This window comes from Astatotilapia calliptera, chromosome 23 (assembly GCF_900246225.1).
Source record: "Astatotilapia calliptera chromosome 23, fAstCal1.2, whole genome shotgun sequence".
NCBI lineage: Eukaryota > Metazoa > Chordata > Actinopteri > Cichliformes > Cichlidae > Astatotilapia > Astatotilapia calliptera.
Genome location: NC_039323.1, coordinates 7,820,968 through 7,848,221, shown reverse-complemented (window position 1 = coordinate 7,848,221; position 27,254 = coordinate 7,820,968). Strand labels below are relative to the sequence as shown.

The 27,254-nt window shown below is 40.2% G+C and overlaps 3 protein-coding genes across 8 annotated transcripts; 2 read left to right on the top strand and 1 right to left on the bottom strand.

The window, feature by feature from the left end:
• The first annotated feature begins 271 nt into the window (after positions 1-271).
• On the top strand, positions 272-12,582 carry exoc1 (exocyst complex component 1). 4 transcript variants are annotated; one of them, XM_026159828.1, is made up of 20 exons: positions 272-543; positions 2,288-2,419; positions 2,513-2,643; positions 2,738-2,897; positions 3,208-3,225; positions 4,973-5,160; positions 5,285-5,512; positions 5,931-6,063; positions 6,176-6,285; positions 7,411-7,560; positions 7,862-7,970; positions 8,783-8,827; positions 9,154-9,317; positions 9,421-9,534; positions 9,794-9,873; positions 9,963-10,191; positions 10,987-11,170; positions 11,273-11,472; positions 11,584-11,778; positions 11,865-12,582. In XM_026159828.1, the coding sequence occupies exons 2-20, from the start codon at positions 2,296-2,298 to the stop codon at positions 12,015-12,017; spliced, it is 2,715 nt and encodes a 904-aa protein (XP_026015613.1). In that variant the 5' UTR covers positions 272-543; positions 2,288-2,295; the 3' UTR covers positions 12,018-12,582. The 4 variants fall into 4 exon arrangements, with proteins under 4 accessions (XP_026015613.1, XP_026015615.1, XP_026015614.1 ...); XM_026159830.1 differs by lacking the exon at positions 8,783-8,827; XM_026159829.1 differs by lacking the exon at positions 3,208-3,225 and having other exon boundaries at positions 273-543.
• A 722-nt stretch (positions 12,583-13,304) lies between these two features.
• On the top strand, positions 13,305-23,073 carry cep135 (centrosomal protein 135). 3 transcript variants are annotated; one of them, XM_026159823.1, is made up of 26 exons: positions 13,305-13,617; positions 14,537-14,688; positions 14,778-14,968; positions 15,086-15,253; positions 15,357-15,498; positions 15,609-15,693; positions 15,783-15,911; positions 16,009-16,224; positions 16,317-16,382; positions 16,476-16,626; positions 16,704-16,933; positions 17,026-17,181; positions 17,269-17,406; positions 17,498-17,575; positions 17,686-17,837; positions 18,590-18,705; positions 18,792-18,946; positions 19,851-19,906; positions 20,025-20,193; positions 20,297-20,407; positions 20,519-20,704; positions 20,853-21,053; positions 21,172-21,374; positions 21,458-21,562; positions 22,300-22,455; positions 22,613-23,073. In XM_026159823.1, the coding sequence occupies exons 2-26, from the start codon at positions 14,576-14,578 to the stop codon at positions 22,632-22,634; spliced, it is 3,495 nt and encodes a 1,164-aa protein (XP_026015608.1). In that variant the 5' UTR covers positions 13,305-13,617; positions 14,537-14,575; the 3' UTR covers positions 22,635-23,073. The 3 variants fall into 3 exon arrangements, with proteins under 3 accessions (XP_026015608.1, XP_026015609.1, XP_026015606.1); XM_026159821.1 differs by having other exon boundaries at positions 13,306-13,617; positions 20,844-21,053; XM_026159824.1 differs by lacking the exon at positions 22,613-23,073 and having other exon boundaries at positions 20,844-21,053; positions 22,300-22,459.
• Positions 23,074-23,080: 7 nt separating this feature from the next.
• Positions 23,081-27,015, bottom strand: chst14 (carbohydrate (N-acetylgalactosamine 4-0) sulfotransferase 14). Its single transcript, XM_026159832.1, has 2 exons — positions 26,445-27,015; positions 23,081-24,430 (listed from the first exon to the last, which is right to left on the bottom strand). Exons 1-2 carry the CDS (start codon positions 26,739-26,741, stop codon positions 23,603-23,605), a joined length of 1,125 nt encoding a protein of 374 aa, XP_026015617.1. The 5' UTR covers positions 26,742-27,015; the 3' UTR covers positions 23,081-23,602.
• Positions 27,016-27,254: the final 239 nt, after the last annotated feature.

The following is a 27,254-nucleotide window of genomic DNA, read 5'->3' as shown; positions in this document are numbered from 1 at the left end:
GCTCTATTTGGAAGCAGCCGGCCCCACTGCCCTGTCGACAGGTTGTGTGTGAGACTTTAAATCATCAAACTGTAAATTATAAATTTTAAATCGTTATTGATCCCTTTACCCCTGGTCCTAAAGTGTATATTTATTTTCTTACTCTTCTTATATTTGTTGTTTGTTTATTTGCACTGCTGTAACTGGAGCCTCGTCGTCTCGTCTCTCTATATACTGGACTGTATGTAGCGGAGATGACAATAAAGTTTACTTTGACTTCAGTGCGTGGGACATTGCGTCAACATGTGGTACAGGACTCAACTAATAAATGCTTTGTTGTTCAACATAATGAACATAAAGAACAAATCTACACTTCTGTAGCGAGGAGATCTGTTATATTACGAGGAGCAACTGTTAAACAACTGCACAGAATCTATGTGACTTGTAGTGTTATTTTTAGCGTTTGCTGGTGGAGGAGGATGTTGCTGTCACATGACCGCTCCATCTGAGGACCAGGAAGTAAGAGGGCGGTGCTTCGTAGGGCTGGAGGGCTGAAAAAACAAGGTAACCGCTATTGTATTATATCTCTGTTAAAATGGACACAGAGTGCATTTTGAATAAAAACCCTGACAGTGGTTTATACGAGTATTTCGCGGGTGTACGCACTCTTTTCGCCTGGTTTATGCAACCGGCGTCATTTATGCTAACAGCAGCAGCTAGCTTTGTCCAGCTAACAGACGCTAACCGACAGAGAGGACAGCAGGAAGGGTCACCGATGTCTCTGGGTTCAGGGCTGCAGTATTCACCAGCTGCCTCGAAAGCACGTTTATTTTAGTTTTTGGGGCACTGTGTTGTAGTTTTAATCGACGTCCTTTAAATATGTCAGCGTTAGAAATGCACAAAGACACAAAGCGACTATTTATGTGCATTGACGTAACCTCTTCAATCAGGGATATGAAACTAAATGTACATCTTGACCACCCTTCATTTTGATCTTAATTGGGCTTAAAGTAACACAGCGTTTCAGAAAAAGAACATCATACCAACAGTAAAATGTGGTGATGGTGGTGTGACGGTCTGGGGCTGTTTTGCGGCCTCACAATCTGGAAGACTTACTGTGGTAAATGGACAGTAGAATTCATGGTTCTATCAAAACATCCTGAAGGAGAACGTCCGACCATCTGTTCGTGATCTCAAGCTAAAGTCCACTTGGGTTCTGCAGCAGGATAACAATCCAGAATACACCAGCAAGTCCACCCTTGAATGGCTTAATAAGAACAAACTTGAGACTTTGGTCTAGTCAAACTCCTGACCTGAATCCGATTGTGGCTGAATTACAACAATTCTGCAACAATGAGTGGGGCAAAATTAATCCACAGTGCTGTAAAACTTGCTGCCAGTTATTGCAAACACTTGATTGCAGTTGTTGCTAAGGGTGGCCCAACCAGTTAATAATAAACACCTTCATTTAGAAACTGAATTTTGTTTACTTATATTATCTTTCTCCAATATTTAATTTTATTTGATGATCTGAAGCATTTAAGCGTGACAAGCTTACAAGAAAATGGTAAATCGGGAACGGGGCAAACACTTTTTCACACCACTATATATAAAATAAAGAAATCAGTTTTTCTAGTATCCTGATGACTTTGCACTATTGTACCTACTCCGTCTTCTACATTAAAAGATCTTTATGGAACTGTCTTGGAAAAGGCATTTTTAGTGTCAGTTATACTTTTTACCTCGATAAATACAGGATATATAAATGTGAAATAAATATAAAATAATATAATAATATCAAAATCAAATAATTTTTATATGATACTACTTATCATTTTTTTTGGCACATCAGTTATAGTTAAGGCAGTGAAATGATGTTACCTTATTAAACTGCAGTGTGCATCCTGTTATTTCTTACCATTTGATACACAAAAATTTCCCAAAAGAGTATAAAAACCTCTTTGGGAGAGGCTAAACTTCTTTGGGGCAATCACCAAAATTTTCTGTATGAAGGAAATGATAAACTTTATTTATATAGCATTTTTCTTAAAAAGTAACAATGTGCTTCTAGGAAACATCCGATTAAAAAAAACTTGCTTGGGCCAAGCTGCTGTGTTTTGGACCTGCTGTAGTCACCCAGGCAGTGACAGACTGATACTTGAATAAAATCTATTCAAGTAGTCCACTCAGGATGAAATTAAGGTGTGGATAACCATTCAAAGTCCCTAAAACAGACAACCAGCTTTAACTTTCCAAGTACCTGAAGTTGAAAGAAGCATTTATTTATGTCATGGTCTCTGTATGACAGCATCCATCATGACAGCCATAAAGCATGCTCTCCAGAGGGACATCTTCACACCCAATGATGAGCGTCTCCTTGGCATTGTTAATGTCTGCAAAGCAGGAAAAAAGAAGAAGAACTGCTTCTTGTGTGCTACAGGTAGTCACCATATAAATGGCTGTAAATAATGTGTAAGGATAAGAAGCCTTTTGAAGTAATTTTTTAAGTAATTGGTTTTTTTTGCTCTTCCAGTTACCACAGAGAGGCCTGTCCAGGTTAAAGTAGTAAAAGTGAAAAAATCGGACAAGGGGGACTTCTACAAGCGACAGCAGACCTGGGAGCTCAGAGACTTGACAGAAGTAGATGCCAAAGATGCAAGCAAGGTGAGAAATAATACATTTCTCTGACCTTTTTTTGTGTTTTCACTTAGAAAACATGTTTTCAAAGCTGATATTGTTTTTTACTTTTATGGTTTAGGAAAATCCTGAGTTTGATCTTCATTTTGAGAAAGTTTACCGGTGGGTGGCCAGCAGTACAGCTGAAAAAAACTCCTTCATTTCCTGCATCTGGAAGCTGAACCAGCGTTATCTGAGGAAGAAGGTGGAGTTTGTGAATGTCAGTTCTCAGCTGCTTGAAGGTGCGTAAATAAATACTCCACCATTAGCCATCCCTGTGACGGCATGCCTCTTGCTACAATTTGATTGCATTTGCTTAAAGGTGTGTCTGTTTATCTCAAACCACTGCCGTTGACACTAGAGTGCACATATTTGAGGTAATCTAATATGGAAGTGAGAATTCCACCTGGATTTTTCTTTTTAAGTAAAATTTTTAATGGCATGTTTTCAAAAAGATTCTGCCTCTTCTCTGTTTCCTGGTTTGTGGTATGGTTTTCTGTGTTAAAGTCTTTCTTTATTCTCACTTTTTTCTCTTTAACTTTCTCTGGCCAGAACTTCCTAAAGCGGAAGGTTGGTAGGACTTAACTTCCCCCTCCTCGTTCCTCATGTGTTTTCATTACATCAAACCACCATTCTCACCAGAGACTTTCACCTCCTTAAAACTGCTGCTATTTGGCTCGTTGTCCTTAGAAAGTAAATAGAAATGATTCATTTTGTTTGTCTACAGACATTTAGATCATGTTTTTAATCTCCTTGTTTCCCATGTTCGTTCCACATTAAAATGACTGTTTGTATCAAAATCAAATTTACATACTTGTCCTCTGGCCTGTAGCTGTGTATCTGTTTATATTGTTTTGAGTGCCATCGCCTTAGAGCAAGAGCGTGTTTGAATTAAATCTGCATGCTTCCCTTGCACCTGTGTGGGTTCTCTGTACCTCTGATTTCTTCACACAGTCCAAAAGCATGCATGTTTAGTTGATTGGTGATTCTAAATTGGCCATAGGTGTGGAATTGAGTGTGAATAGTTGTATGTCTCTATGTGTTATTCCACCTCTCGCACTATGACAGCTGGAATAGGCTCCAGCTCCACAACAACCCTGAACTAAAAAAATTGGATGGAAGGACTCAGTTTTGGAGGAAATAACCAGTCTTCTCTTGATTATAATTGAACTAGATATCATGTGAACTTTGATGTGCACAGAATATTTTTGAAACAATCAGCAGTATACCTCTTTCTAGAAATCATGAGCCAATTACTCAAAAAAAAACAAGCGTTATAAACAGTTTGATGTTGGGACTATTTGCCTTTTGCTGTCTATACTGACCAAGCACTCTTACTTCTATTTGACATCATAGAGATACAAGAGTAAAAAAAACCCTCTTAATTGAGCATAAATGTACTTAAAAGCAAGCAGGTTGAAGCATGAGCCTTTGGTTTATCGGGTTTTCTAGCATATATATACTGACTGACTTATTTGAAACCTTTCTTAATGAGTAGCCACATCTGAAAATCGTAGGAAAGTATAATAGGTCTCCTTTCATGTGTAGATCCTGTGTCATTTTCTTGAGCCTTGAGCATGAACTTCTTCTCATGACTATGTGTGTACTTCCTTTTGTTGGGTGTAGTTTATCAGGTTGAAAATAGTTCCTACATGAAACTGCTCTTAACCTGGTGGGTACATTTTTTAAGTAATTGGATCATAATACTATGGAAAGATATTGATGCAGAGTTTTAAAATGTACTTATGTTGTTACCTGAGCTCCTCAAGGCATCTCTACAGCTGTTTATCTCCAAAACTGGGCAAGTCGCACTCTAGAGGCCAGAGTGAAAATATTTATATTTGATTTTGCTGTGAATTGTCCCTTTTCATACATATGGATATGTCAGTATATAACCTTAGTAATATATCCCACACTATTTAATGCACACCTGTAGTTTAATTGGAGCTAAAAGAAGTAAAGTACATTGTTAGTTCAGTTGTTTCAGCATACAGATTAATTATTACAGTAATTTCTTTACTTGGAAGCTGATAGACATGCTTCATATTTTCAACCTCCTGCCACTATCTAATATTGTTTTTCATTTGTTGCTCATAGTCATGCTACGCTTTCATCACTCATACAAAATAAGTACAGCTTTACTCTTAAAACCATGAAAGATCTGGGTATCCCTTACTCAGTGTAATTGTGCCTGTAGATGTTCTTTCAATAATGGAAGAAAACTGGATTGAGTCTGAAGATGCCATATCATGTGTTTTGAACTTTGCCACTCTACTTATGTCTTGCACATGTTTTTGTTCTCTTCTCCTGGGCTTAGAGTCTGTGCCAAGTGGTGAGAGCCAGAGTGTTGCAGGGGGAGATGAGGATGCTCTGGATGAATACCAGGAACTCAGCACCCGTGAAGAGCAAGACATTGAGAGCATGATGGTGACATGCGAGTACGCCATCTCCAATGCAGAGGCTTTTGCTGAGAAGCTCTTCAAGGAGCTTCAGGTTTTAGATGGGGTGAGTAAAGCCAGTTCATTGTCCATTTTTAAGGGTGACATCTGTTTAATGACCTAAAACCACTCTCATTAATAATGAAAGAAAATGATAGTAATTATATCTCTTTATCTGTTCTTACAATAAGGCCAACATTCAGTCCATCATGGCATCAGAGAAGCAGGTCAATATCCTAATGCAGCTGCTGGATGAGGCACTGGGAGAGGTGGACACCATCGAGGGCAAGCTGAGCAGCTATGAAGAGATGCTCCAGAGTGTGAAGGAGCAAATGGACCAGATCTCACAGAGCAATCGTCTCATCCAGATCAGCAACACCAACAATGGCAAACTACTGGACGAGATCCAGTTCTTAGTGGTAAAAAGCACATTAAAATGTTTTCCAAAATAAGCAGCAAACTTTAAGCCTCAGTGGATCTGAGGGTATTGGAAATTTAAAACTTTTTGGGGAATGGCCATGTTGTTTTTCAGAGGAAGAAGAAGTAGTGAAGTAACGTACAAAAAGTCTTTTGGGGCGCCTTTTTAGTTCAGTTAATCACACGACAAGTAAAATTAAGGTGAAGCCACCCATGTCCACTTCATAGTCAAAGCAGACACACTCCTGATTTTTAGGACTTGATAAAGTTCAAAAGGTTGCGTTTATGAAATTCACTTTTAGAACCAGTCTAAAAAGGCCACTTGAGGATCAGTTGAGCAATTCTACTTTCAACCAAATTTAGATTTTGCTAGACAACGACACTTTGATTTGTGACTTTCATTTTGTTTTCCTTGTGTAGAACTACATGGACTTATCAAAGGGACACATCAGGGCCTTACAGGAGGGAGATCTGACATCCCCTAAAGGTATAGAGGCCTGTATCAATGCCTCTGAGGCTCTCCTGCAGTGTATGAATGTGGCTCTCAGACCAGGTAAGTTTAAAAATGACGTTTTCTTGATTACTTGCTGACTGGGTTGATGAGCCGGTGCTCTTTAAAAAAAAACAAGTAATGAGATTAAAGTCTTGTTGTTTTCTTTCTGCAGGCCATGAAAAACTCATGGCTGTGAACCAGCAACAGCTCCTGTTTGCTGAACTGAGAGACACCTTTGCTCGCCGCCTCACGAATCATCTCAACAATGTGTTTGTTCATCAGGTAACAGGCATAGCTTGGTCAGGAATATATTTTCATTGTCTTATTCTAAACATTTAAAGAAGGAAAATCTCATCAGAATAAATGTCTCTTGAATCCCCCAGCACTACTGAACTGTGAAATTGAACAAGGTGTACTGATAACGTTGAAATTTGTTGGTTTCGTAAATGTTTGGCTGAACAAAGTAGTGTAAGCAGATTTAATAATGAAATGTTTTGGTATCCTCGTCCCTGGTCTGCTGTGAAATGGAGGACATCAGTCTATCCTTTGCTTTTCCAAGCTCTTTGTCTCTCTCTTTCTCCTCTACTGAGCTTTCTGTTTAGTTAAGACTTACTTCCTGGGCTTCCTTGTATCGTCTCCCTTCACCTATCCTTGATTCTCTGTGTATCCCACTTTGAATCATCCCACTCTGCTCTTTGTCTCTGTGTCAGTTCAACCACTTCAGTCACTTCAAAATGACCATCCCTCAGTTCTATAGGTCCTCCTGTCTGTCACTTCCAGTGAGTACCCTCACAGCAACCCCCACGTGCCCCATTTTGCTAATGTTTGAATTCTCACATATAACTCAAACATACATGCCATGAGAGCTCAAGCTTTTCACCATAGCACATTATGTATTGCATGGGATATATTTCTAACTACTGAACATCTCACATTTGATCTCAAAGCTGAAGAGGCTCTGTCCATCCTCCTCCTCCTCTGGCAAATGCCTCGGCTCAGGGCTCATTATGTTTGTGTGCTAACGTGGCTTCTTTGCTAATAGTCTCATATCATAAGATGCTGTGCCTGTCTGCGTGCATGTCTTGAAGAGACTGAACAAGCTTAGGGGAAAGTGGGAAGAACATCAGTTCGGTATCAAAAGAGATGCAGTTCAGGAAGTTTGCTGAGAATGTGGTGGCTCTGGAGTGTAAGAACGTCTTAGATTATTTACTTTAACATCATTTGGATATCCAGTACACTAAGGTAATGCTTCAGATGATTGTAAGAGGAAGCAGGCCAAGTCTTCCTTTTGCATAACATGTGTTTGCGTGCATATATGGAAAAATGCATATTATAACTTTTCTCCTGTAATGTATACTTCTGGTGAATATACTGCTAATGATTATCTGTTCTCACTGTGATCTTCAGGGCCATGACCAGAGCTCAACCCTGTCACAGCACACAGCTGAGCTGACCCTGCCCAAACACAGCCCTCTCCACAGGGACTTACTGCGCTACGCCAAGCTCATGGAGTGGCTGAAGAACACACACAGGGAGAAGTACGAAGGCCTGTCGAGGGTCAGTGCAGTGTTACTTTGCAAAAATACTTGAGAAACAGTTTGACATTTTGGGAAGTGTGCTTTTTGTGGGGTTTGGATAGTACAGCGGACATTTGTGAGCATTATTAATACAGTTAAAGAAGCAGAGAGTGGTTAAAAAAGACTAAGAAATAAACTAGAAGCAAAGAAAAGAGGAGAGAGCACATGATTCTTAGTATAATATAATGCTTTCCTAGAATGTATGTTTTCCAAAATGTTAATACACATTTTAGCTGTAACAAGTCGTAAATCTTAACAAATATTCTCTCATTTTTTTACAGACATATGTTGAATATATGAGCAAACTGTATGAGCGAGAAATCAAAGAGTTCTTTGAAGTTGCCAAAATAAAAATGGCGGGTACATCCAAAGACCCGAAGGGCAAGTTCGGTAAGCGCTATGATTCCCACGTTAAACTTAACATGAACTATGCTTGTCTTCCATCATGTAGTTCACTCAAAAGGAATGAATTTTGTTGCATTTCTTGACTGTTTTATCCTCTTCTTATATTATGTTCTCACACCTTTACAAACATTTCTGCACCATGTCTGGTACCAAAAGCATTACCAAAATCTTTTTAGAACAGGTCTCACAGCTCTGCATCCTTGGCAGCCTTCTTGATAATCCCTCTAGACACTTATTTGGACAGTTATTTTGAAGCTTTATCTAATGATCACGGCAGCATTAAAAACTGCATCTGTAGAATCACCAGTTGAATATGATTTTAAAAAACAAAACACTTGAAGATTTATGTGCTTTAGCTTTTAAAATAAGATTATAAATAGCTTTTTTCCCCCTGAAATTATTCTTATACCACCATCTTTGCTGTTGCAGGCTTCTCCATCTTATAATCTTATGCCTGCATCCAAAGTTTGTCTTTCAGTAATGTCTCCTTTTCCCTTTGCACAGGGACTTTACATGCTTTGTTTCTCAATATGTATAATCTGCACAGAACCCCTGGATGAGCTTAGGTTTTGGCAGATTTATAGGACTCTGCTTTCTGCACTCTGTATTAGCTTTTCCTTCTGAAAACAAAAACAAAGACTTTGTTTTCCAAAGGTTTTTTCGAGCTACTACCTAAGTCACTGTGGTGCACGTCAGCATATGTGTACATCTAACATCTAGCCTTACCCCTCCCATGCTGCATGTATTAAGCCTAACCTGTGTCTGTCTTTGATGCCCGCCTTTCTAACTGGCTGCAGCTACGCTTCCGCGGAAAGAGAGTGCACTCAAACAGGAAACAGAAAGTAAGTACGACATTTGAAATGGAGCTGTTCCACTGTCAATTTTCAACTGTGCTTCTGATCACTACATGGCTGTACTAAAATGAATCCTCTGATCAAACCCCTTTGCTGTTCCAATACAAGCCATTACCTCACCCTGTACCTGGTTGGTTGGGCTAAATCATCACAGTACATTACCACACATTCTGTAACAAATGCCAAAAATCTAACCATTTAATTTGATGTTAAGTTGGATTCCTTCACTGTAGAATTTTTGGAAAACTGACTTGTATTAGCCTTCCCACAAAACATAGCCATTAACTCATACCATATTTGTTGTGCTACATTAGGCCTACATGGCAGCTCTGGGAAGCTGACAGGCTCTACTTCAAGCCTGAATAAGCTCACAGTGCAGGGCTCCAACAGCCGGCGTTCCCAGTCTTCATCACTACTGGACATGGGCAACATGTCCGCTTCTGACCTCGATGTGGCCGACAGGACCAAGTTCGACAAGGTAACACTACCAGAAATTTAAGTGGAGTGGAAATAAAGCAACATGTGTGTACATCCTGAGAAATTACATTTATTTATTTATTTATTTATTTTTGTCTCTGCAGATATTTGAGCAGGTCCTCAGTGAGCTGGAGCCTTTGTGTCTTGCAGAACAAGACTTCATCAGCAAGTTTTTCAAGCTGCAGCAGCATTTGACAGTTGCACCCCCTCTCGCACAGGTATTTTTTTGATCACATACTGGAAATGGCTGTAACAGAAAGATCAAATGTCATCTAAATGAATTATAATACTTCACAACAATAGCAGTGCTTGTACTTGTGTGGTAGCATCTGAAACTGGAGCATTTGTTTCTCCTGAAAGCGTAGAATAAAACAGTGATGACAGATGTTAGCGTGTTATCAGATCCAGTGTCATTCATATATGCATCCACAGATGTTTGTTTAGGTTTGTCATGTTTGATCTCTTTTGTCCTGTCAGCCAGAGGCGGAGGATTTCGATGGAAGCTTGCCATCTAAAAAGCCTCCCCAGGCAGAACACAAACACTCCTTGTCATCAGAGTGAGTTCTTGCAGATCATTGCTAATATTTCTGATGTAATTTTTTATTTTTTTTAAATGCAATTGTTCGCTTCTTTTTTCTATTTCCAGGAAAGATATAGTGCGGCTGATGATGAATAAAATCTTCCAGAGCATCGAGACAGAGCTCAACAGCCTCATCGCTTTGGGCGACAAGATTGACAGCTTCCACTCTCTGTACATGCTGGTGAAGATGAGTCACCATGTGTGGACAGCTGAGAACGTTGACCCGGCCTCTTATCTCAGCACAACTTTGGGAAATGTGCTGGTGACTGTCAAGAGAAACTTTGACAAATGCATTGTGAGTAGTGCCTTTTTTGTTGTTGTTGTTGACATCACTAAATTCAAGTCTGGTTAAGGAATATTATGTAGGTTTATTGAAGGCTGCCACACTATGTGTCTGTCTAATTTCTTAACTGCCTATCCAACTCCAGACCCACAAGCAACTCGGGGTCATGTGGGGGGGGGGTACACTCTGGACACTCGCCAGTCCATCGAAGAGACAGAAACACGCTCTGACATCCACACTTCCAGCCAATTTAGAATCACCACTTAACAAACACATCTTTGGCTTGTAGGAAGAAGTGAAAGTAGGTGAAGGAAAATCAAAAAGGCTGAGGGATAACATGCAAACTCCACAAAATAGTATAAAAGAGGGACAAAGTTTCTGGGTCTGAAAGGTAAGGGCAACACAGACGTGCCTTAAACCTGGAGTCACTAAAGTGGTAGAAAGCCTTGCAGCTGGGTGACTGTGGGTCAGGAATGGTTGTGCAGCACGGCTACTCATGCCTGGATATTGCATTCAGTGTTGTGACACCAAACACGTGAGTTTACAATGAAGTCATAAAGGCAAAGTGTAGTTTTCTGATGCTGAGGAATTTATTTATAGCGATCTACTCCTCAAAAATCATAACAGTAGTATCATTTTGTGAAAAGGCCAAGCAAAATTTTACTCAGAATTCATTTTCTGTGATAATCCAGGGCCTGTGGGAAATTACTAGTGTTGTTGTTTATTTGTTTGTTTTCAGTCAAAGGAGTCATTGCTGGGCTGAATTTGGGAATAAATTTTAACTTTCTTTCTTTTCTTTTTTTACAGTCTAATCAGATCCGACAAATGGAGGAATTTAAGATATCCAAGAAGAGCAAAGTTGGTATCCTGCCTTTTGTCACTGGGTTTGAGGAATTCGCTGAACTGGCTGAAACCATATTTCGCAATGCAGAGCGTCGAGGAGACCTGGACAAAGCTTACGTTAAGCTTATCAGGGCCGTCTTCATGAACGGTGAGACCACTGATCATTAAGCAAGTTTTTATTTATTGGAAAAGGATCATGTGAAGTTGATGTGGTGTCCTGGAATTTCTGACTTGTTTATTGTCTTCTCAGTGGAGAAGGTTGCCAATGAAAGCCAGAAAACACCACGAGATGTCGTGATGATGGAGAATTTCCACCACATCTTTTCTACGCTGTCACGTCTAAAGATTTCCTGCCTGGATGCAGAGAGACGAGAGGCCAAGCACAAATACACAGACCATCTACAGTCTTACGTAATCAATTCTCTGGGCCAGCCTCTAGAAAAACTGAATGTGAGAAGAGTTAAAGTGACCACAAAATTCAGTCATCTTTATTAGCCTGAGTTGGAGTATTACGAATATAAGCAGAGTTTTATAACAGGCAAACTGTCATCTCGCTTGCAGCATTTCTTTGAAGGAGTTGAAGCACGTGTAGCCCAGGGTGTTCGTGAGGAGGAGGTGAGCTATCAGCTGGCCTTCAACAAGCAAGAGCTGCGAAAAGTAATCAAAGAGTATCCTGGTAAAGAGGTGAAAAAGGGACTCGACAATCTTTATAAGAAGGTGGACAAACACCTGTGTGAAGAAGAAAGTCTGCTGCAGGTGAGAAAAAAACAGTTTAGGGGATTAAAATCATTGCATGCCTCTTCCTGCCTCTGAACTGTTGCACTTCCTGTCTATTCCTCTAGGTGGTGTGGCACTCCATGCAAGACGAGTTCATCCGTCAGTACAAGCACTTTGAAGATCTCATAGGCAGGTGCTACCCTGGCTCTGGGATCACTATGGAGTTTACAATCCAGGACATGCTGGAGTACTTCTCCAGCATTGCTCAGTCTCATTAATCTTGCTGCTATGCACCTTTCCTTAATGATTCATTACTGGCTCACACTGGCTGAAGATACACTAGCAATTTACAAACTACCATCTAATGCTTTTTGAATTAAGAACATTTCCTCTTTGTGTTTTTATTTGAATGAAAGGGAATTTGTACATAAGACAGTGCTAGGGATATTGCTGCATTTTTTGTGTGTGTGTGTTTCGTTGAGATTTAACAACAGCTCTCTAAATACTTCTTGTTTGTCATATTTTTATTATTTTTTGATGCCATATGTACATAATAAATTAGCATCTGCACAACCCCTCCTAGTATTTGTCGCACATTTCTGTTTGTTTTACCGTTAAGTCAGGGGAGTGTCCTTGCTCTCGATACTGGATGAGAGCAGGGATAGGACCAGTGGTGGAGCGTAACTTTACTGAAGTACAATTTTAATATACTTTGTTAAAGTATATCTGTGTTATTTTGCTTTTTCTTTACAGTTGAATGCAAACATTGCATTTTGTACTGCGCACATTTACTTTAAAGGTTATACATCTCCAGCTGCATCAATAAAGTGATGTATACATACACTTGGTAGTGACTACTTTTGCTTTAGGTAATTTATTTTTTTTATGCTAAAACTTTTATACTGTTAGGCTACTTGGTTATGATAACTACAGTGTGTTTAGGAAAAACAACCCATCAATGGTAATAGTCACCCTCCTACTGAATACTCTAGTTAACACAGTATTAATTTAAGCAAATTTTTTATTGGTAATTTCAGTATTTATTTCCAATTTTTTTGGTCAAATAAACTATTCATATTACAAAGCTATTAAATAAACCTTTGTGAGCCAAAAAAAACCCCATTAGAAATATAGTATAGTAACAAGGTTAAAATTAGATTAACCAAGTTGAACAAGTTAACAGGGCTAAACTGATATTTTACTTTTAATTGAAGATCCTGACATAAATGTGGCAAATAATACTCAGGACCACAGAAATGTTGTTTCTCAGTTTTATCAGAAAAAGATGCAAGCTGTGTGTTTTGTAAACCTCTGTGAAAGTCCAGGATAAATATAACTAAAAGAAGGAAATTACAGAAAAAACAAAAAGGTCGGCTGGGCCTATTAAACGTTTGTGCCCGACGGTCTGTGACTGTTTTTTTCAATGGTTTTCCAGTTTTTCTCTTCAGATGTTCTGATTTCCTGTTGGGTCCTCCCCTGCTTGATATTAGTCCCCCCTTCCCCGATCGAAAATATCTGGAAACGCCCTTGCGTTAATATTTACTGTTTGGGCTAAATAACTTTGTCGACACCACCCGTCCGCTTTCAGAACGGGCAGCACCGGTGCACAAAACACGCAGCTCCAAATACTTCCCCTAGACTCTTACTTCCATGGTGACGAATCCAAACCGGAGACCATCGGCGCTCTTTTCAAACCACTTTACCGCGGAAACGTGTCAACTCAGAATTGAAGATTGTCTAACACTACCAGAAAACATATATGATACGTTATAATGTGGCTCGTGCAAGTCATTGGTCAAAGGAAATGGAAACATACTGTCGGTGATGTAGAATTACGCTGGACGGGCTAACGTTAGCCGCTAGGAAAGCACTTCCAGGGTAAGACAAGCTGTGATCGTTCTGGGATTTAACGCTAGCTCGTTAGTCGTCAAGCTTTGCTAACTAACAGGCTACTGCAGGCGACAAAACGACAACAAAAAGTTACCTCAGTGTTAATAAACGCATAAGGCTAATGTCTCTGATGAGCTAACATGCTTAATGTTAAACTTGCTGCTTAACGTTAGCAAACATTAAAAAGACTTGCTAACTTCTTTTAGCCATTCTATAAACTCAACACAGTCAATTATGAATAATAAACATTTTAGTAAATATCTTATGAATTTGTTTTCTTGGCTGTTCTTGCCACAGGCTAAATGTCAAAGTTGGAGTGGTCTAACTTGATTTGATACTTTATTTGGAGAGGAAACCTGGTTAAATGTGATCAGTGATAAATAAACCTGTCTTAACTCAGATGTGTTACAGCAAAATGTCTGGTCATGTTAAAATCATCTGGCACATTCAAAAAAATGCATTAGGTTAAGTTACTTATTGTTTAACGCAATAATGTTACCTCCAAAGTAGCTGGCAAACTAGAAGACAGTGATTGTATTTTTATGTTTAGCAGAAAAATTCTAAAATATTAACTTATGTATTTTTTTTTTCATAGGTAGGTAATGTAAGTTCCATGCAGATCAATTGTGCTTGCATATGTAATCATCCTGAAGGGCCCGTTTTGAAGCACAAAAGTGTCTGGAACTTGAAGTTCCTAAACACATTTTGGGAATAAACATGACCCATTCTATGAGAATGTTTCTTTGATGAGTAACATTAAACCTATTGGAGGGGCAAACGTGTTTTAAATCTTTTGGGGCCTGTGTCCCCTGCATATCCCCTGAAATTTACATTCATTTTTAGAACAGCAACAAACAGATGTGAGACAATACTGACATCCTTTTAACGTCATCTTATTTGCGATTAGGCTGATAGCAGTCACCAAGGTCAATATCGGCTCCCAACCATGACCAGCAATGCAGAAAGGAAGTTTGTTAATTTGCGAAAACGTCTGGACCAGCTGGGCTACCGGCAACCGCTGGGAATCGAGTCACTGCCACTTGTGGAGAAACTCTTCAGGTGTGAAACCTCTGAACCATGTACCCTCATTCTCTTAATATCACCATGTGGTCCAGTGTAGTTCAGCCATGTCTTTCTTTGTGTTACAGTGACTTGGTCCACACAACTGAAAGCCTGCGCAATGCCAAACTGTCAGCAGGGAAGTCTGACAAAGAAAACCGAAACGTAGACTCTCTTCTGGAGCCATACAGGACAGAGAATGCCCGGTTGGTCAGGGAAAACAATGAGCTACACCTTAAGCTTCTAAAATTGAAGGACGAGAAAGAGCGTGTCATTAGTGGTAATAACTGCGTTATAATAAGCAAGCACTGGCTCTTCAGCACAGTTTGAATCATTTTCCTCATATTCATCACCTGCATACACAACAGACAACATTTTTTTTCCTGTCTGGCTCCAGAGCTCAAAACCAACATCAGAAAACTGGACCATGAGACGACTGATCTGAAGTTTTTAAATAATCAGTATGTGCACAAGGTTCGCTGCCTGGAGAAGGATAGCAAGGCTAAATCTGAACGCATTCAGCAGCTTCAGGAGAAGAACCTGCAAGCTGTTGTTCAGACACCAGGTACTGACAGGGGAGGGGTAAGGCCTAAACTCTTAGATAGTGGACTTAAAATGATATTCCATCTAGGTATATTTAATCTTGACCCCTCTCGTGCTTTTAACAGGTGGAAAAAAACGCAGTATTCCTTTCAGACGGCAGAGAATGCAGATTGACGAGCTAGTACCTCCGTCTTCAACATCAGCTTATCCTGTGCAGCAACCTGATGATCCGTACATAGCTGATCTACTGCAGCTGGCAGATGGAAGGTTTGTTTTCTTTTGTGACTGAAAGTTGTTGTAGTTGCTTAATTAAATTGTTGATTATTAATGTTTGTATCTGCATTTATTCTGTCTGACTCACTCCAATTTTTGTGTAGAATTCAGGAGTTGCAGGAAGGTGTTGTCAAATTGAAACTAGACCTTGGAAATGCTCAAGAAGTTGCAAAACATTTAAATACTCAGGTACGTTAAGTGGGTGCTTGTTACGTTGTGAATATTTTAAGTTGTCATAGAGGTAATCAGCTCTATTTTTTAAAACGCACTTCTGTTAGGTGGAGGAGAGGGACAAAGAGATTGACCGCCTGAATGGCGCACTTCATGGCGGCCGACCTCATGACATAATTTCTCTTGAGGCTCAGAACATCAGCAACGAAAAACTAATCGCCCATCTTAACCTGCAGGCAAGCTCTACAGTCACAGCATAAAAGTGGAGTAAAGAAATTTGGTTTGAATGGTTGCTGGTAGTTTAGTACAATCTCTTGATATGTTTGTGTGCAGATTGATTACTTACAGGAGACCAACAGGACGCTGGAGCAGAAAATAGACGGACTGCAGCAGAAAAAAAAGGACGCCTCCACCGAAGTAGCCAATCTGTCTTTAAAGAACCTGGAACTGTGTGAAGAGCTGACGCACATCGACGACCTCGCAAAGCGAATGGAGATGGACAAAGAGCGCGTGCTGGAAACTGCTGACATGGAGCTACAAGAAACTAAAGTAAGCAATGTGATGATCCTGGAGTTCTTGGCTTAAAAGCATTCAGTGTAATTCATCCATTAAGAATGGACTTCAAACTGTTTTCTCAACAGAAAGAAATTCAAAGGCAGCAGAAAATGATCGAAGATCTGGAGGCTATTATCACAAAGACAAGAAGGGTAAGTAGTAGTATACACTGTTCTAACTCTAGATTTCCTACTTTACAGTATAATATACCTTTTGCTTAAACTTCTATTACTTATTTACTTCAGGAGCAATCTGAAAGTGACTTTGAAAAAGATCGTCTGAGAGATCAGCTGGTGGAGCTCAAAGAGCAGAATGAGAAGATGGAGGGACTCGTGAATTTCTTGGAGGATGAGAAAAACAGGCTTCAGGACAAAGTAGAGAAAATGATGGCAGCTGGTGAGCAGCAGTGGAAATACCTCAGCAGCTATATATGCATTGCAGTGTTTATATACGCACTTGATGTTATATCCTAGACAAAGAGCTGGTGCTGGAGTTGGAGGCCATGCGTACTAAATATGGCGTTTGTGGAAGGGAACGCTCTCCGTCTCGTCTCGATGCATTTGTCAAGAGTCTAGAGGAGGAGAGGGATTACTATCGCAAAGAATCTGAGCGTTACAAAAGAGCCAGAGGAGCTGGCGGTGTTGACATAAGCCCTAGCCGTAGCCCAAGCAGGGGCAGGAGTCCTGGGTCCAAAGTAGTCAGGGTAAGAGTCAATAAAAAAGAAACTAGCAAATTTCTAATTGAGGTAGTTTCATGTTAAACTGATACTAAAGAACAATGACTTCAAATTTTCAGGGAGGTGCTGCAGAAGCGGAGCTGCTTCGTGTAATTCAGGAAAGAGATGAGCTGAAGGTTGCTCTCTTGGATTTTGAGAAGCACATGGAGGACATTCAAAATAATATAAAGGCCCTGAGCAATGAGAGGGATCATTTCAAAACCCTCTTTAAACAAGTAAGTTTTAGATGCTTTACATTTGCACCAATAACACATTTGAATAAATCTTTTTGTTTTTACATGATATGATTCTGTTTCATTCAGACTCAGGATGAGCTGAAGCTTACCCGCAGAGTAGATACGTCGAGTAATGTTGTGAAACTACAGGAGGAGATCAAACGAGCAGAAGCAAAGCTCGAGCAGATGACGACTGAAAGAGACACACTGATGGAGAGGTTAAAGGTCAGTGCAAGAATACAGCCTTTAAATCTGCACGTGATTCTGATGCGCCGTTACAGCTCTGCAGACACATGCTGTGCACATGTATCTGCAGGTTGCACAGACTTCAGCTCTAACAGACAGACAAGGGGAAGAGAGGAAGATTCTTAACCTGGAGAATGCTGTAAAGAGTGTGAGTTGGGATATTTCATTTAATAGGTTTAGTTATTTGAACCTTCCAGCACTTGAATTCTCACTATACTGTGATATTATGTAATGTTCATGTATATTTTTGGAGTGCAGCTGGAACGGGAGAGACTGGATCTCCAATCACAAGTATCCCTGCTAAAGGAGAGCAAGGAGGCTGCAGAGGAGGAGCTGAAGGTTCAGTCTGCTGCTATGGTCCACAGTGGAGAGGAGGTCGCCCAGCAGAGGGTTGAGTCTAATGCTCTGAGGTTTGAATTGCTGGTTATATCAGCGGTGTTCACTTCCACTTGAGGATCTTTATAATGTAACCAACTAATGGTGCCATAGTTCAGTTCTGTAAAATGCTTTATAATATTGTATCACAAATTTATCACATTATATATGTGGTGCAGTGGAACAGTTTCTCGACACTTCACAAAACAAAAAGTTACCCTATTTAAATTTGACCCTGGAGGATACAATTGTGTGTAAATCTGTGTCTAACCCTGTGAATATCTAATGTCTTTAAACAGTATTCTCTTGGTGGCACTCCTGACCACTGGGGTTGGATATTGCTGGGTTTTCTAAAGAAAACTGCTCATTAGTCACTGACTGGATCATAGCCAGATACACAGCTTTCATCATCAGTGATGATTCTTAGCATTAAACTTCTAGTTCAAGTTTATGTTTGCTCTGTGTGCAAGTCTCTGCAGATGGTTTTCTGTGAGTGGTCCGAACAGAACTTCTGGGAGCTGTGTTGGAAGCTGTCCTCGTGCACAAAGATATGACCTTGATTTATGATTTTTATAGGACGGAGTAGCAACGTTTTTGTTTTTTGTTTATTTTTAATCACACCAAATACAAAAAGTACCCAAAATGTATTAAGCTCAAAAATAGAACATATTGGTTTCTTTAGACTTCCTCATCTGAAACGTCATCATTCTTGATGCTGCACTAAGGGATTGTTATACTTGTCACCAGTTGTTGGAGAGCTGATGGGATTTTCCCTGCCTGTCTGTAGGCTGCTACAGGAGCAGATGGAGAAGTCACTGTCTGATACTCAGCACAGGCTATCTGTGAAGATGAATGAGCTGCATGCTTCCCATGTGCAGATAGAAAAACTTGAGGAGAGAATAGGTGAATATGTTGAAACAGTCATTACGCTTTTTTCTTTTTCCGTAAGGCTCTGTTTCCTGTTTGCTGAATTTTAGTTTGCCTTCCAGGGGAGCTGAGTCAGCAGAGTTCCAAGCACAAAGGGGAAGTAGCTGTTCTTCACAAGTCAATCTCTGCCCTGGATAAAGAAAAAGATGCTCTGCAGGATGAGGTGGATCAAAAGACTGAGAAACTGGTTGCTCTTCAAGAGGAACTATCCAACAAGGTAGTATTTTTTATTTTATTTATTTATTTATTTATTTAAGGTTCAAGATTACAAACTTTTATGAAAGGATCGAATTTCATGTCCATATGTGAAATCTTAAAGGTCAAATCTCACATCTGACCCCTAATGTCCAGTTCATGTGACGGGTGTGATCGCTGGATACTACGCCAGCTGTCTCTGTGAAAATTGCTGTCAAATAATTAACTCTTTGAGGCATGTAAGACAACCACTTCCATAACCACTTCCAAAAGAAAAATATTTCAAATAAAATCATGAGCCTCTTTGTGCTCTACAAGAGCACTTTTCAAAACCATGTGTGCAATTGAGAGCAACTACGAGAGAGGAGTTGAGATGCTGAGAGAAACACAAGCGTACTTGGACCTGGATGGGGAATTGTGCTTGGACGCTGTGTGAATCAACTGTGCCTAGTACGCGTACACCAGTTCAGTGTTTTGTGGCCCAGTCTTTTGGGTCAAAAGAAGAGTGGATCTAACTAAATAGCTCTGTCTTCTTTGTGCCTCCGGATAAACTTAATGGATTTATTATGGGAGTAGTGGGTCTGAAGCTGAGACTGAATCCATGATCGAAACATTGAGTGTGTCACACAAGAACCGGTTTATAACTGAAAGCTTTTACATAACTAATGGAGAGATGTGTCCACTCTAGCTATTGTTTGCAAAGAACATATTATATGAACTAATCTGTGGCTCAAGAAACAAACCATGGATTTGTACAAAAAGAAGGCTTTGGATGATGAGTTGTACTCATACACTGGAATCACATGAGGAAGGAATAAATACAGTAACTAAATACACATGGGTTTTCTATTAAAATGCACTTTGCATTTGCATCTAAAACATGTTATTTAAAAAATTAATGAGGTAAACTCTTGATATTTACACAGGAAAAGACCCTTGAAGACGTGAGACTCACAGTCACAAACATGGACAGCTCGTTAGCGTGAGTACTGTGTTCTTGGGGTTCAATGTCGGTTTTATTTAAGTAAATATTAGGATAAAAACCCAACGTAAGAAATAAAGTTTTTCTTTTTATGAACCAATATTTTAAATTCTTTCAGTCAGCTTCAAGGAGCGTTAAACAGTCGTGAGAGGGAGTTGAACAGCCTCAGGAGACAGCTGGATGCGTCTCAGGAGGAGCTGGCTGGACTCAGGAGAGAGAAGGAAATTACAGTCCGAGAGAACAGGAGACTGCAAGATGACCTAGCCACAATGACCAGGGAGAACCAAGTAAATAAAAAAAATCACAATTACTGTAATCAATGTTGAGTCTTCTGTGTCATGTACCAAAATAATAGAAGTGACACTAGCTACTTGCATCTTTTTTGTCCAGGCTGTACATGCAGAAATGGAAGAGTCTTTACATGAGAAGGATGAGCTCAAGTTGAGGCTCCATTCTTACATTTCTGAAGTGGCCAGAGTAGAGAAGCTGATTGCCACAAAGGCAAGAACATATCCCTTTGCTCCTGTATTTTATGTTTGCGACTTTACACATATTATAATTACCTGGAAGCCCTTGTAGAAGCCTTCTTCTGACAGCTCTGTTGACCCACAGGAACAAGAGAACAGGGATTTGTTGGAGCGGTTCAGGTTGTCCCACATGGAGATGGAGGAGCGGAACCAAAAGTTACAGCAGGCTGAAGGCCTCAGCAACTCCATCCGCCTGGAGCTGCTCTCTTCAGACACAGAACGCAGACACCTCCGAGATGCAGTCGGCCAACAGGAAAAGGAAATCCAACAGGTGAGATGTGGCACTGGAAAAAGATTACAGAGACATTTCTAGCTGCTATTCTAGGTAAACAAGTTAAATGAATGTTAATTTCAGTCTTTAAACAAATGTGTCTGAAATGCACCCTTTTTCACTTTTCTGTTTATCCAAGCACATGCAGGCGATCCAGGCTTACGAGGCGCAAGTTTCCTCGTTGGTTCGTGGGATGTCCCGATTAGAGGAAGAGCTACACAAAGCACAGGAAGAGAAGGCTGCTCTCCTCGCAGATCTGGCTTCAGTTAGGGAGCTATGTGTCAAACTAGACTCGAGCAAGGAGCTCACTGCACGTCAGCTCACCTCCAGGAGCATGGACCTCGAGCGGGTGAGGCTTGCTGTGGTGCCGGCTTATTTATTACAGTGTTTTTTCTGGTCTTGGCAGGAAACTGTTCACATCCTGTTTTCCTTCAAACTTAATTATGATATTTGCTTTTTGTTTTTAGGTTACAGGAGAACTGGAGGATGTCCGGTCAGAGGCGGAGATTCTCAAGAAGCAGTTAGCCAGCGAGCGGCTGACTGTGCGTAACCTCGAGACACTGCTCTCCACAAATCGGCAAAAGGAGTTTCAAACACATCTGACAGCCAGCGAACGAGAGTCAGAGCTGAAAGTGCTACGAGACAGGCTCACCTTGGCTGACAGCAAAACGTAAATAAATCCCGTTCACTCTACTTGTTAAAAGAAATCTCCTTCCTAAAGAAAAAGTTGGTAACTTGTGTGTCTGTGTAAAGTGCAGAGCATGCCAGGGAGGTGTCCCAGCTTCGCGGCAAAGTCTCTCAATTGCAGACAGAGATTGACGTTCTGAAAAGGCAGCTGACCACTGAGCGCTTTGAGCGGTGAGCTACACGACTGTTTGTCTTTACAGTGATGCTTATAACAGCAGTTTCTCTTTGGGGATTAATAAAGTAACCTATCAGTCTATCTGTGGGCGTTATTGATGAATCTGATAGCAATTGTTTCTAGATTAATCAAAAAGAAATCAATATTTTCATTACATGAGACCGAAAATCTCAAAAGTGCCAAAAAAAAGTATTTTTGCAACTCTATCCATCCCATGAAACCACTTACTAATACAGAGCAGGTGATATCAGTGTGTTGCATTGGAAAAATGTCATTATTAATTTTTTGGGTAATCACCTAATGTTAACTCTGAACCAGAAATGTTTGGTTATCAAAATTTCACCCTGAGTGCACCACATCTGTCAGGATTGATGCAATATTCCATCATATCACTCAGCTACTGCAGCTTCATAACACGAGTAAATACAGCTGATGTAACAGCAGTCTTAAATATCATTCCACTAAAAAAAAAAAAAAAAGAGTAATTACATTGGGTTTTTAATTTTAGCTGTAAAAAACTGGCCAAATACATTTGAAGTTGGATGAAACGATTTCTGACATTTAATTCTCCAAAACAACCTCACTCTTCATTTTTACCCCTCAGCCGTAGAAGACTGATGGGGTTTTGTCATCACCCCATCAGGTCAGATCAACTTTGTAGCTACAAGGACGTGACCGCAGATACAAATATTCTGATGCTGTTTTGTTGCCTCCTTTCTCTCTCTCACCTCAGTGAAAGGGCAGTTCAGGAAATGCGCAGACAGGGTCTGTCGTTCTCAACCCTGCAAACCTCATCATCCCTCAGCGTCTCCAGCAGCTCTCACCACATCTCACCAGAACGCTCCATCCTCCGATCTCTTGATCACTCCACTGATAAATCAGCAGACAAGTAAGCCATAAACATAACAGTTTGGGAAATAAGGTGAAAGACATTTAAAACCAATATGATCTTAAGTTGAGGCTGAAAATGTTGAGGCTTGATTTATTGCCATTATTATGACTATTATCATGTGTTTAAAACCTCTCTTCCTCCCTTCTGTTTTTAGGAGTGTGAGCTTCAAGGATTGATTGGAACAAAGATTAAATGAAGGCACTGACAAGTGAGTCAGAACCCACTAGAAGCTTGTGAGTGATGTCTTGACTTTGGACATAAAAAATGAAGGCCTCTGTAAACCACAGTTTAACCTGTGGAGTACCTCATAGAAACTTTATTGTTCCGTTCAACAAAAGGGCAACCAGGGCTGTTTAAATAACGTTTGTACTAAAGGTGAAGATTTTTCTAACATTTCTAACAATGTTTTTTGAATGTGTTACTTGCACTGTAGATTAAGTATTTTCTATTGATTTAAAAACAAAAGCTTCATAAAGAAGTCCCAAAAAAATGAATGTGATTCCCACCATCTTTAACCACATGTAGCAAGTGTTCATTTTGTGTGAGGTTTTTTTTGTATTATGTATATTATGCTTAAATTATTCATAAATAAAGTAATTAAAAACTGCAAACGAACATCAGAAAAGGTAAACTTCAGTTTTATTACATGGTAAATAATCTCAGTTACATCAAAGAGGGAGAGGAGCTGGCAACGAGAGGCTGCGATTGAGCATTAAATAAGCTTGATATGAAACCCTTGACCATCCCAGCACATGGTGCGTGTTTTAGCCTGCTAAACCACTGAATGCCCACTAAAACCACTGAACAATTTTTTTCTAAGGTCTACAGTGTATAAAGCAACAAATAAAAACAGAGTTTGGTCTTGCAACCATATTAATATTTCCATTGTTGTATACTGAGCAGATATAATTACTGTAACAGCTGACATAACGTATGGTTTGGTTGACCTTTTCTTTTGAATTTGATTTCAAGCTTTAGTGGTTCTGAAGTCAGGTCTTTCTCGTCCAATAATCAGCACTTTTAAAAGGCACGCGGACATCAAGTAAACCTGTGTAACAGCTCTGAAAATACAATTTGTTCCTTAAAAATAGTACAAACGGTTTTCTATAAAAAAAAAAAAATACAACTTTAAAGCATTGCTCATTTAATGCCGACAGTGTGCAGCGGTTGTGTTGGGGAGAGGGTATGTGAATAGAGAAAAGTCTAAAATGTACTTGGGCAGGAGTTCTCTCAGTAGCTTCTGTGGTAAGCTGCATAAATAATAGTGTATTGTTTCCGTGGTGACCGGCTTGTACCACGTTTGCCTTTCTGGAAAGTGAACATGAGGAGGCGCTCCAACATGCTGGAGCACAAACTCCGCGTCGCTTTCCAGGTGCTCGTAGGACCCGATGAAATCATAAGAAACAGCACAAGGTTGGCATAAGTTATATATGGGCATCCAGTGCTCATTCATGCGCTCCACGTCCTCGTCTAACAAGTAACGAACAAACTCTGCAAAAGTCACGTCGTCTCCTGTTATAGCTGCATCCTTAGTGCGGCCTTTTCTGTAACGCTTTATGATCTCCACGCCGTACTTTTTCTGGTAGGACTCTATCTCGCCAAACTTGTTCCTGTATGCGGAAAGCAGGCGCTCCATGGGCTCTCGCACAAACATGAACTTGAAGTAATGCTTGAGGCGGTAGCGGATCTCTTCGGGCTTCAGAGAGGACAAGAAGACCAGGTCGCTGCGGTGGTCCATCTTGATGTTGACGTCCACGTTTTCCAGGGCTCCGCTCAGGACCTTCAGAACCCTCTTCCAGTTGGAGCAGGCCACTTTGGGGACGTAGCAGTAGAGGAAGCGGTGCTCGTCGTTCACGAGGACATGCTGCAGCAGCGTCTTCCTCTGTAGGAGGCTCAGTGACCACACACTGTGGGGCATGTTCTTGTGACTGCACATGGTTTTGATGGTCCGGTTACGGATCTCCTGGAGGATCTAAAAGTGAACAGAAATCAGTGACTTCAAGCTGTGTTCCATTAATTTTACACAGTAAGAACACTCCCTGTGTTCATATACCACTTTGCATTTAATCATTACTTATTATTTGTCTCTGGCTCTCTTCCACTGTGAGTCTTTAGTCCTATCTCCCTTCCCTCACATCTGCCATGGCCACAGCCGGTCTTGGCAAGCTTCTTCCTGTTAAAAGGCAGTTTTTCCTTCCCACTGTTGCCAAGCGCTTGCTCATAGAGTATCATCTGATCTCGTTTTCTCTGTATTATTGTCTGGTCTTTGCCTAACATTACAAAGAGCCTTGAGGCAATTGTTGTGATTTGGCTCTCTATAAATAAAACTGAATTTAATTGAACAAGCATCAAATAAAAAAAAAATACTGAAACATTTGTCACTGAGGTTCAGGATATCTCAGTCCTTCTGTTTTCCTCGTATTGTGTTCGCAATAAACCTGAAGTTGGGTATGGCAAATACATGTTTGCACAAGTAGAAAATACTTTGCCGAGCCAGCCTGAAGAAATTTTGACCGTGTCTATTAGCTGATAGACTGGATTTCACTTGTGATTCTACCAATCAATATAAACAGGGAAACCTTAATGGTGCTGTTTGAGGACAGCTGGACCATTTAAATCTTTTTATATAGATATTTGACTCTGGCTGTTTCTTGTATGTCTCCTCCTCCCATTTGTGGTTACATGTCAGTATTTGTGGGTTTCCAAAGCATTTCAGCAACTGTATAATTGCAAATAAAGCCTCGTATATGGTGTGAATCCCCTTTAAGAGGCCTCCAGTGGTGTGAAAGTGCAACACTTTTTACTGGGTAGATGTTTTGCAGAAAAATGTCACGATTTAATCTTTCGTTACAGACTCTGGCCACTTTAAACTTTTTATAGGTGGATGTGACTGGTGAATTTACTAAGTTGTTATTATAGTTGATTTTTACTTTATTTAATTACAATTTTTAATTTGAAGTCCCATTAAGTTTCCAGTTTTAGTTTCTTTAAAATAATATGGACATTGAATTTAAGAATATAAACAGTGCTTTTTCAAGGCATTTGACTCAGTTGTGTGGACTTCCTGAGTGTCAGTAAATATCTGCACCAAAATCTCATGAGGCAGATAATGACATGGTCGTTTCCTGTGTATTTTTCCATTTCAGTTCACTTTTGAGTGCTTAAAATGATTTCTGGTTTGAGTTAAATTATTTATCCCAAAAGTTGGAAATGTGTTAAAGCAGATAAAAGTATGGAAAAACATCTCGGAAGGAAATGTCTCAGAAATGTAGAATATTACACTTAACGGGAAAATCTCAGTAATTCACAATGTAATATGACAGTAAGGAGCTTTAAAGTTAACGTGAATGCTGGTATTAAGGTGGTAAACACTTTGTGCATCTGTCCCTGTTAGAGGGGAGCTGAAACGTGTTCAGAGCATGTCCAGTAAGTGTTACCGAGGGGTGGTCGTGTATTATTCACAGCCACTCACCAACTCCTTTTATTTCTAATTTTAGTTTAGTTTTAGTTCACTAAAGATCTTTAAATATTATTTACTGCAGTAATGTGGACAGGGGCATAATTTCCAGGAGGGTTATGATTCCCCCCCCAATACAGTTATTAATAAATAGGCTGTTGATTTTGTTTACTCATTTCAGTTATTACCAGCAAAATAGTTGCATGTTTAATCATTTGGGAATTTACCCAGATGATTACACCCCCCACCACCAATGTTCAGCACAAAGTTACGCCCATGAATGTGGAGTGAAACTACATTTGATCAGGGGTACCATGATGTCAAAGTTGGCTGCAGGGATTCAAAGATGGTGTTTAAATCGAGCGTTCACGGAAACCAACCAAAAATCTACCTTTCAACCATTTCACTGAGGAAACTGCTCTAAGGCTCTTAAGCCTCCGGCTTATCACCGATCAGCAACTATTACGAAATGCTGAAATATTCAGACTAAATCTAAGCTAAATCTTCATGTGGGGTTACATTCCTCTACCTGGGACTCCAGGTCCGCCGCGTCTGGGCTGCGTCCCCCCGCCTGCCCCCGGTGGAAGTCTAGTCGCCTGCCGTTACTGCGGGGTGAAGGCGTCTCCATGCCGTTTAGCATTCCCTTCTCTATCATGAGCAGCAGGCCTCCGGATGCTACGATGACCAAGAAGGTTAACAGCGACGGCAGCACGGCGGAGCTGCGGCGGCCAGAGCTCAACTTCATCGCTGACCTGAAGTTTATAACCGAACCGCTCCGCGCTCCTCCGCTCCTCTTCATGCCGTACTCCTGCCTCCGAGGGAGCATAGTTTGTGTCCGGCTTGTCTGTTTGATGCCTACCAGGTTTTCTAAGTTGCTCTCTAACTACAGTAATACCTACCACGTACCCATACTTAAGTTCAAAAGTGCACGAAAAGTGTTTTTGTGATTTAATATAAGCACTTCCTGTTTTGACTGTCAAAATAAAAACCCCTCAATCAGGGGTAAATCGGAGTCTCAGTTTTTGCTAAGAAAAAAAAACACTCTCAAAATTGCCTAACAAACCACAGAAGGTTTCATTTCTAATTTATTGAGAATACACTTACAACATAGACGGTAAACTACTTGAGATTTCATAAGAGAAATAAGTGCAATTTTTAGTGTGATGATTTAAGTTTTCCAGTCTTCGTCTGCATCATCTCTGAATACATGTGCATTAAGTTACAGATCATAGGAGAAAGGCACAAAACTTTGTGTAGTTTTTTTTCCCCATGTAGAATTTTTGTAGTAAAACAAAAAATGTATATTTTTTAAATTTATGATGCAAACTAGATTGTTTGA

Bases quoted from the DNA above. Each gene is read 5' to 3' on its own strand.
- exoc1 (XM_026159828.1), top strand. From the start codon at position 2,296: ATGACAGCCATAAAGCATGCTCTCCAGAGGGACATCTTCACACCCAAT. The intron at 6,286-7,410 runs GTAACAGGCATA...TGTGATCTTCAG, and splicing joins ACAATGTGTTTGTTCATCAG to GGCCATGACCAGAGCTCAAC. The intron at 7,561-7,861 runs GTCAGTGCAGTG...ATTTTTTTACAG, and splicing joins AGTACGAAGGCCTGTCGAGG to ACATATGTTGAATATATGAG.
- cep135 (XM_026159821.1), top strand. From the start codon at position 14,576: ATGACCAGCAATGCAGAAAGGAAGTTTGTTAATTTGCGAAAACGTCTG. The intron at 16,225-16,316 runs GTAAGCAATGTG...TTTTCTCAACAG, and splicing joins TGGAGCTACAAGAAACTAAA to AAAGAAATTCAAAGGCAGCA. The intron at 19,907-20,024 runs GTGAGTACTGTG...AAATTCTTTCAG, and splicing joins AACATGGACAGCTCGTTAGC to TCAGCTTCAAGGAGCGTTAA.
- chst14 (XM_026159832.1), bottom strand. From the start codon at position 26,741: ATGCTCCCTCGGAGGCAGGAGTACGGCATGAAGAGGAGCGGAGGAGCG. The intron at 24,431-26,444 runs GTAGAGGAATGT...GTTCACTTTTAG, and splicing joins CGGCGGACCTGGAGTCCCAG to ATCCTCCAGGAGATCCGTAA.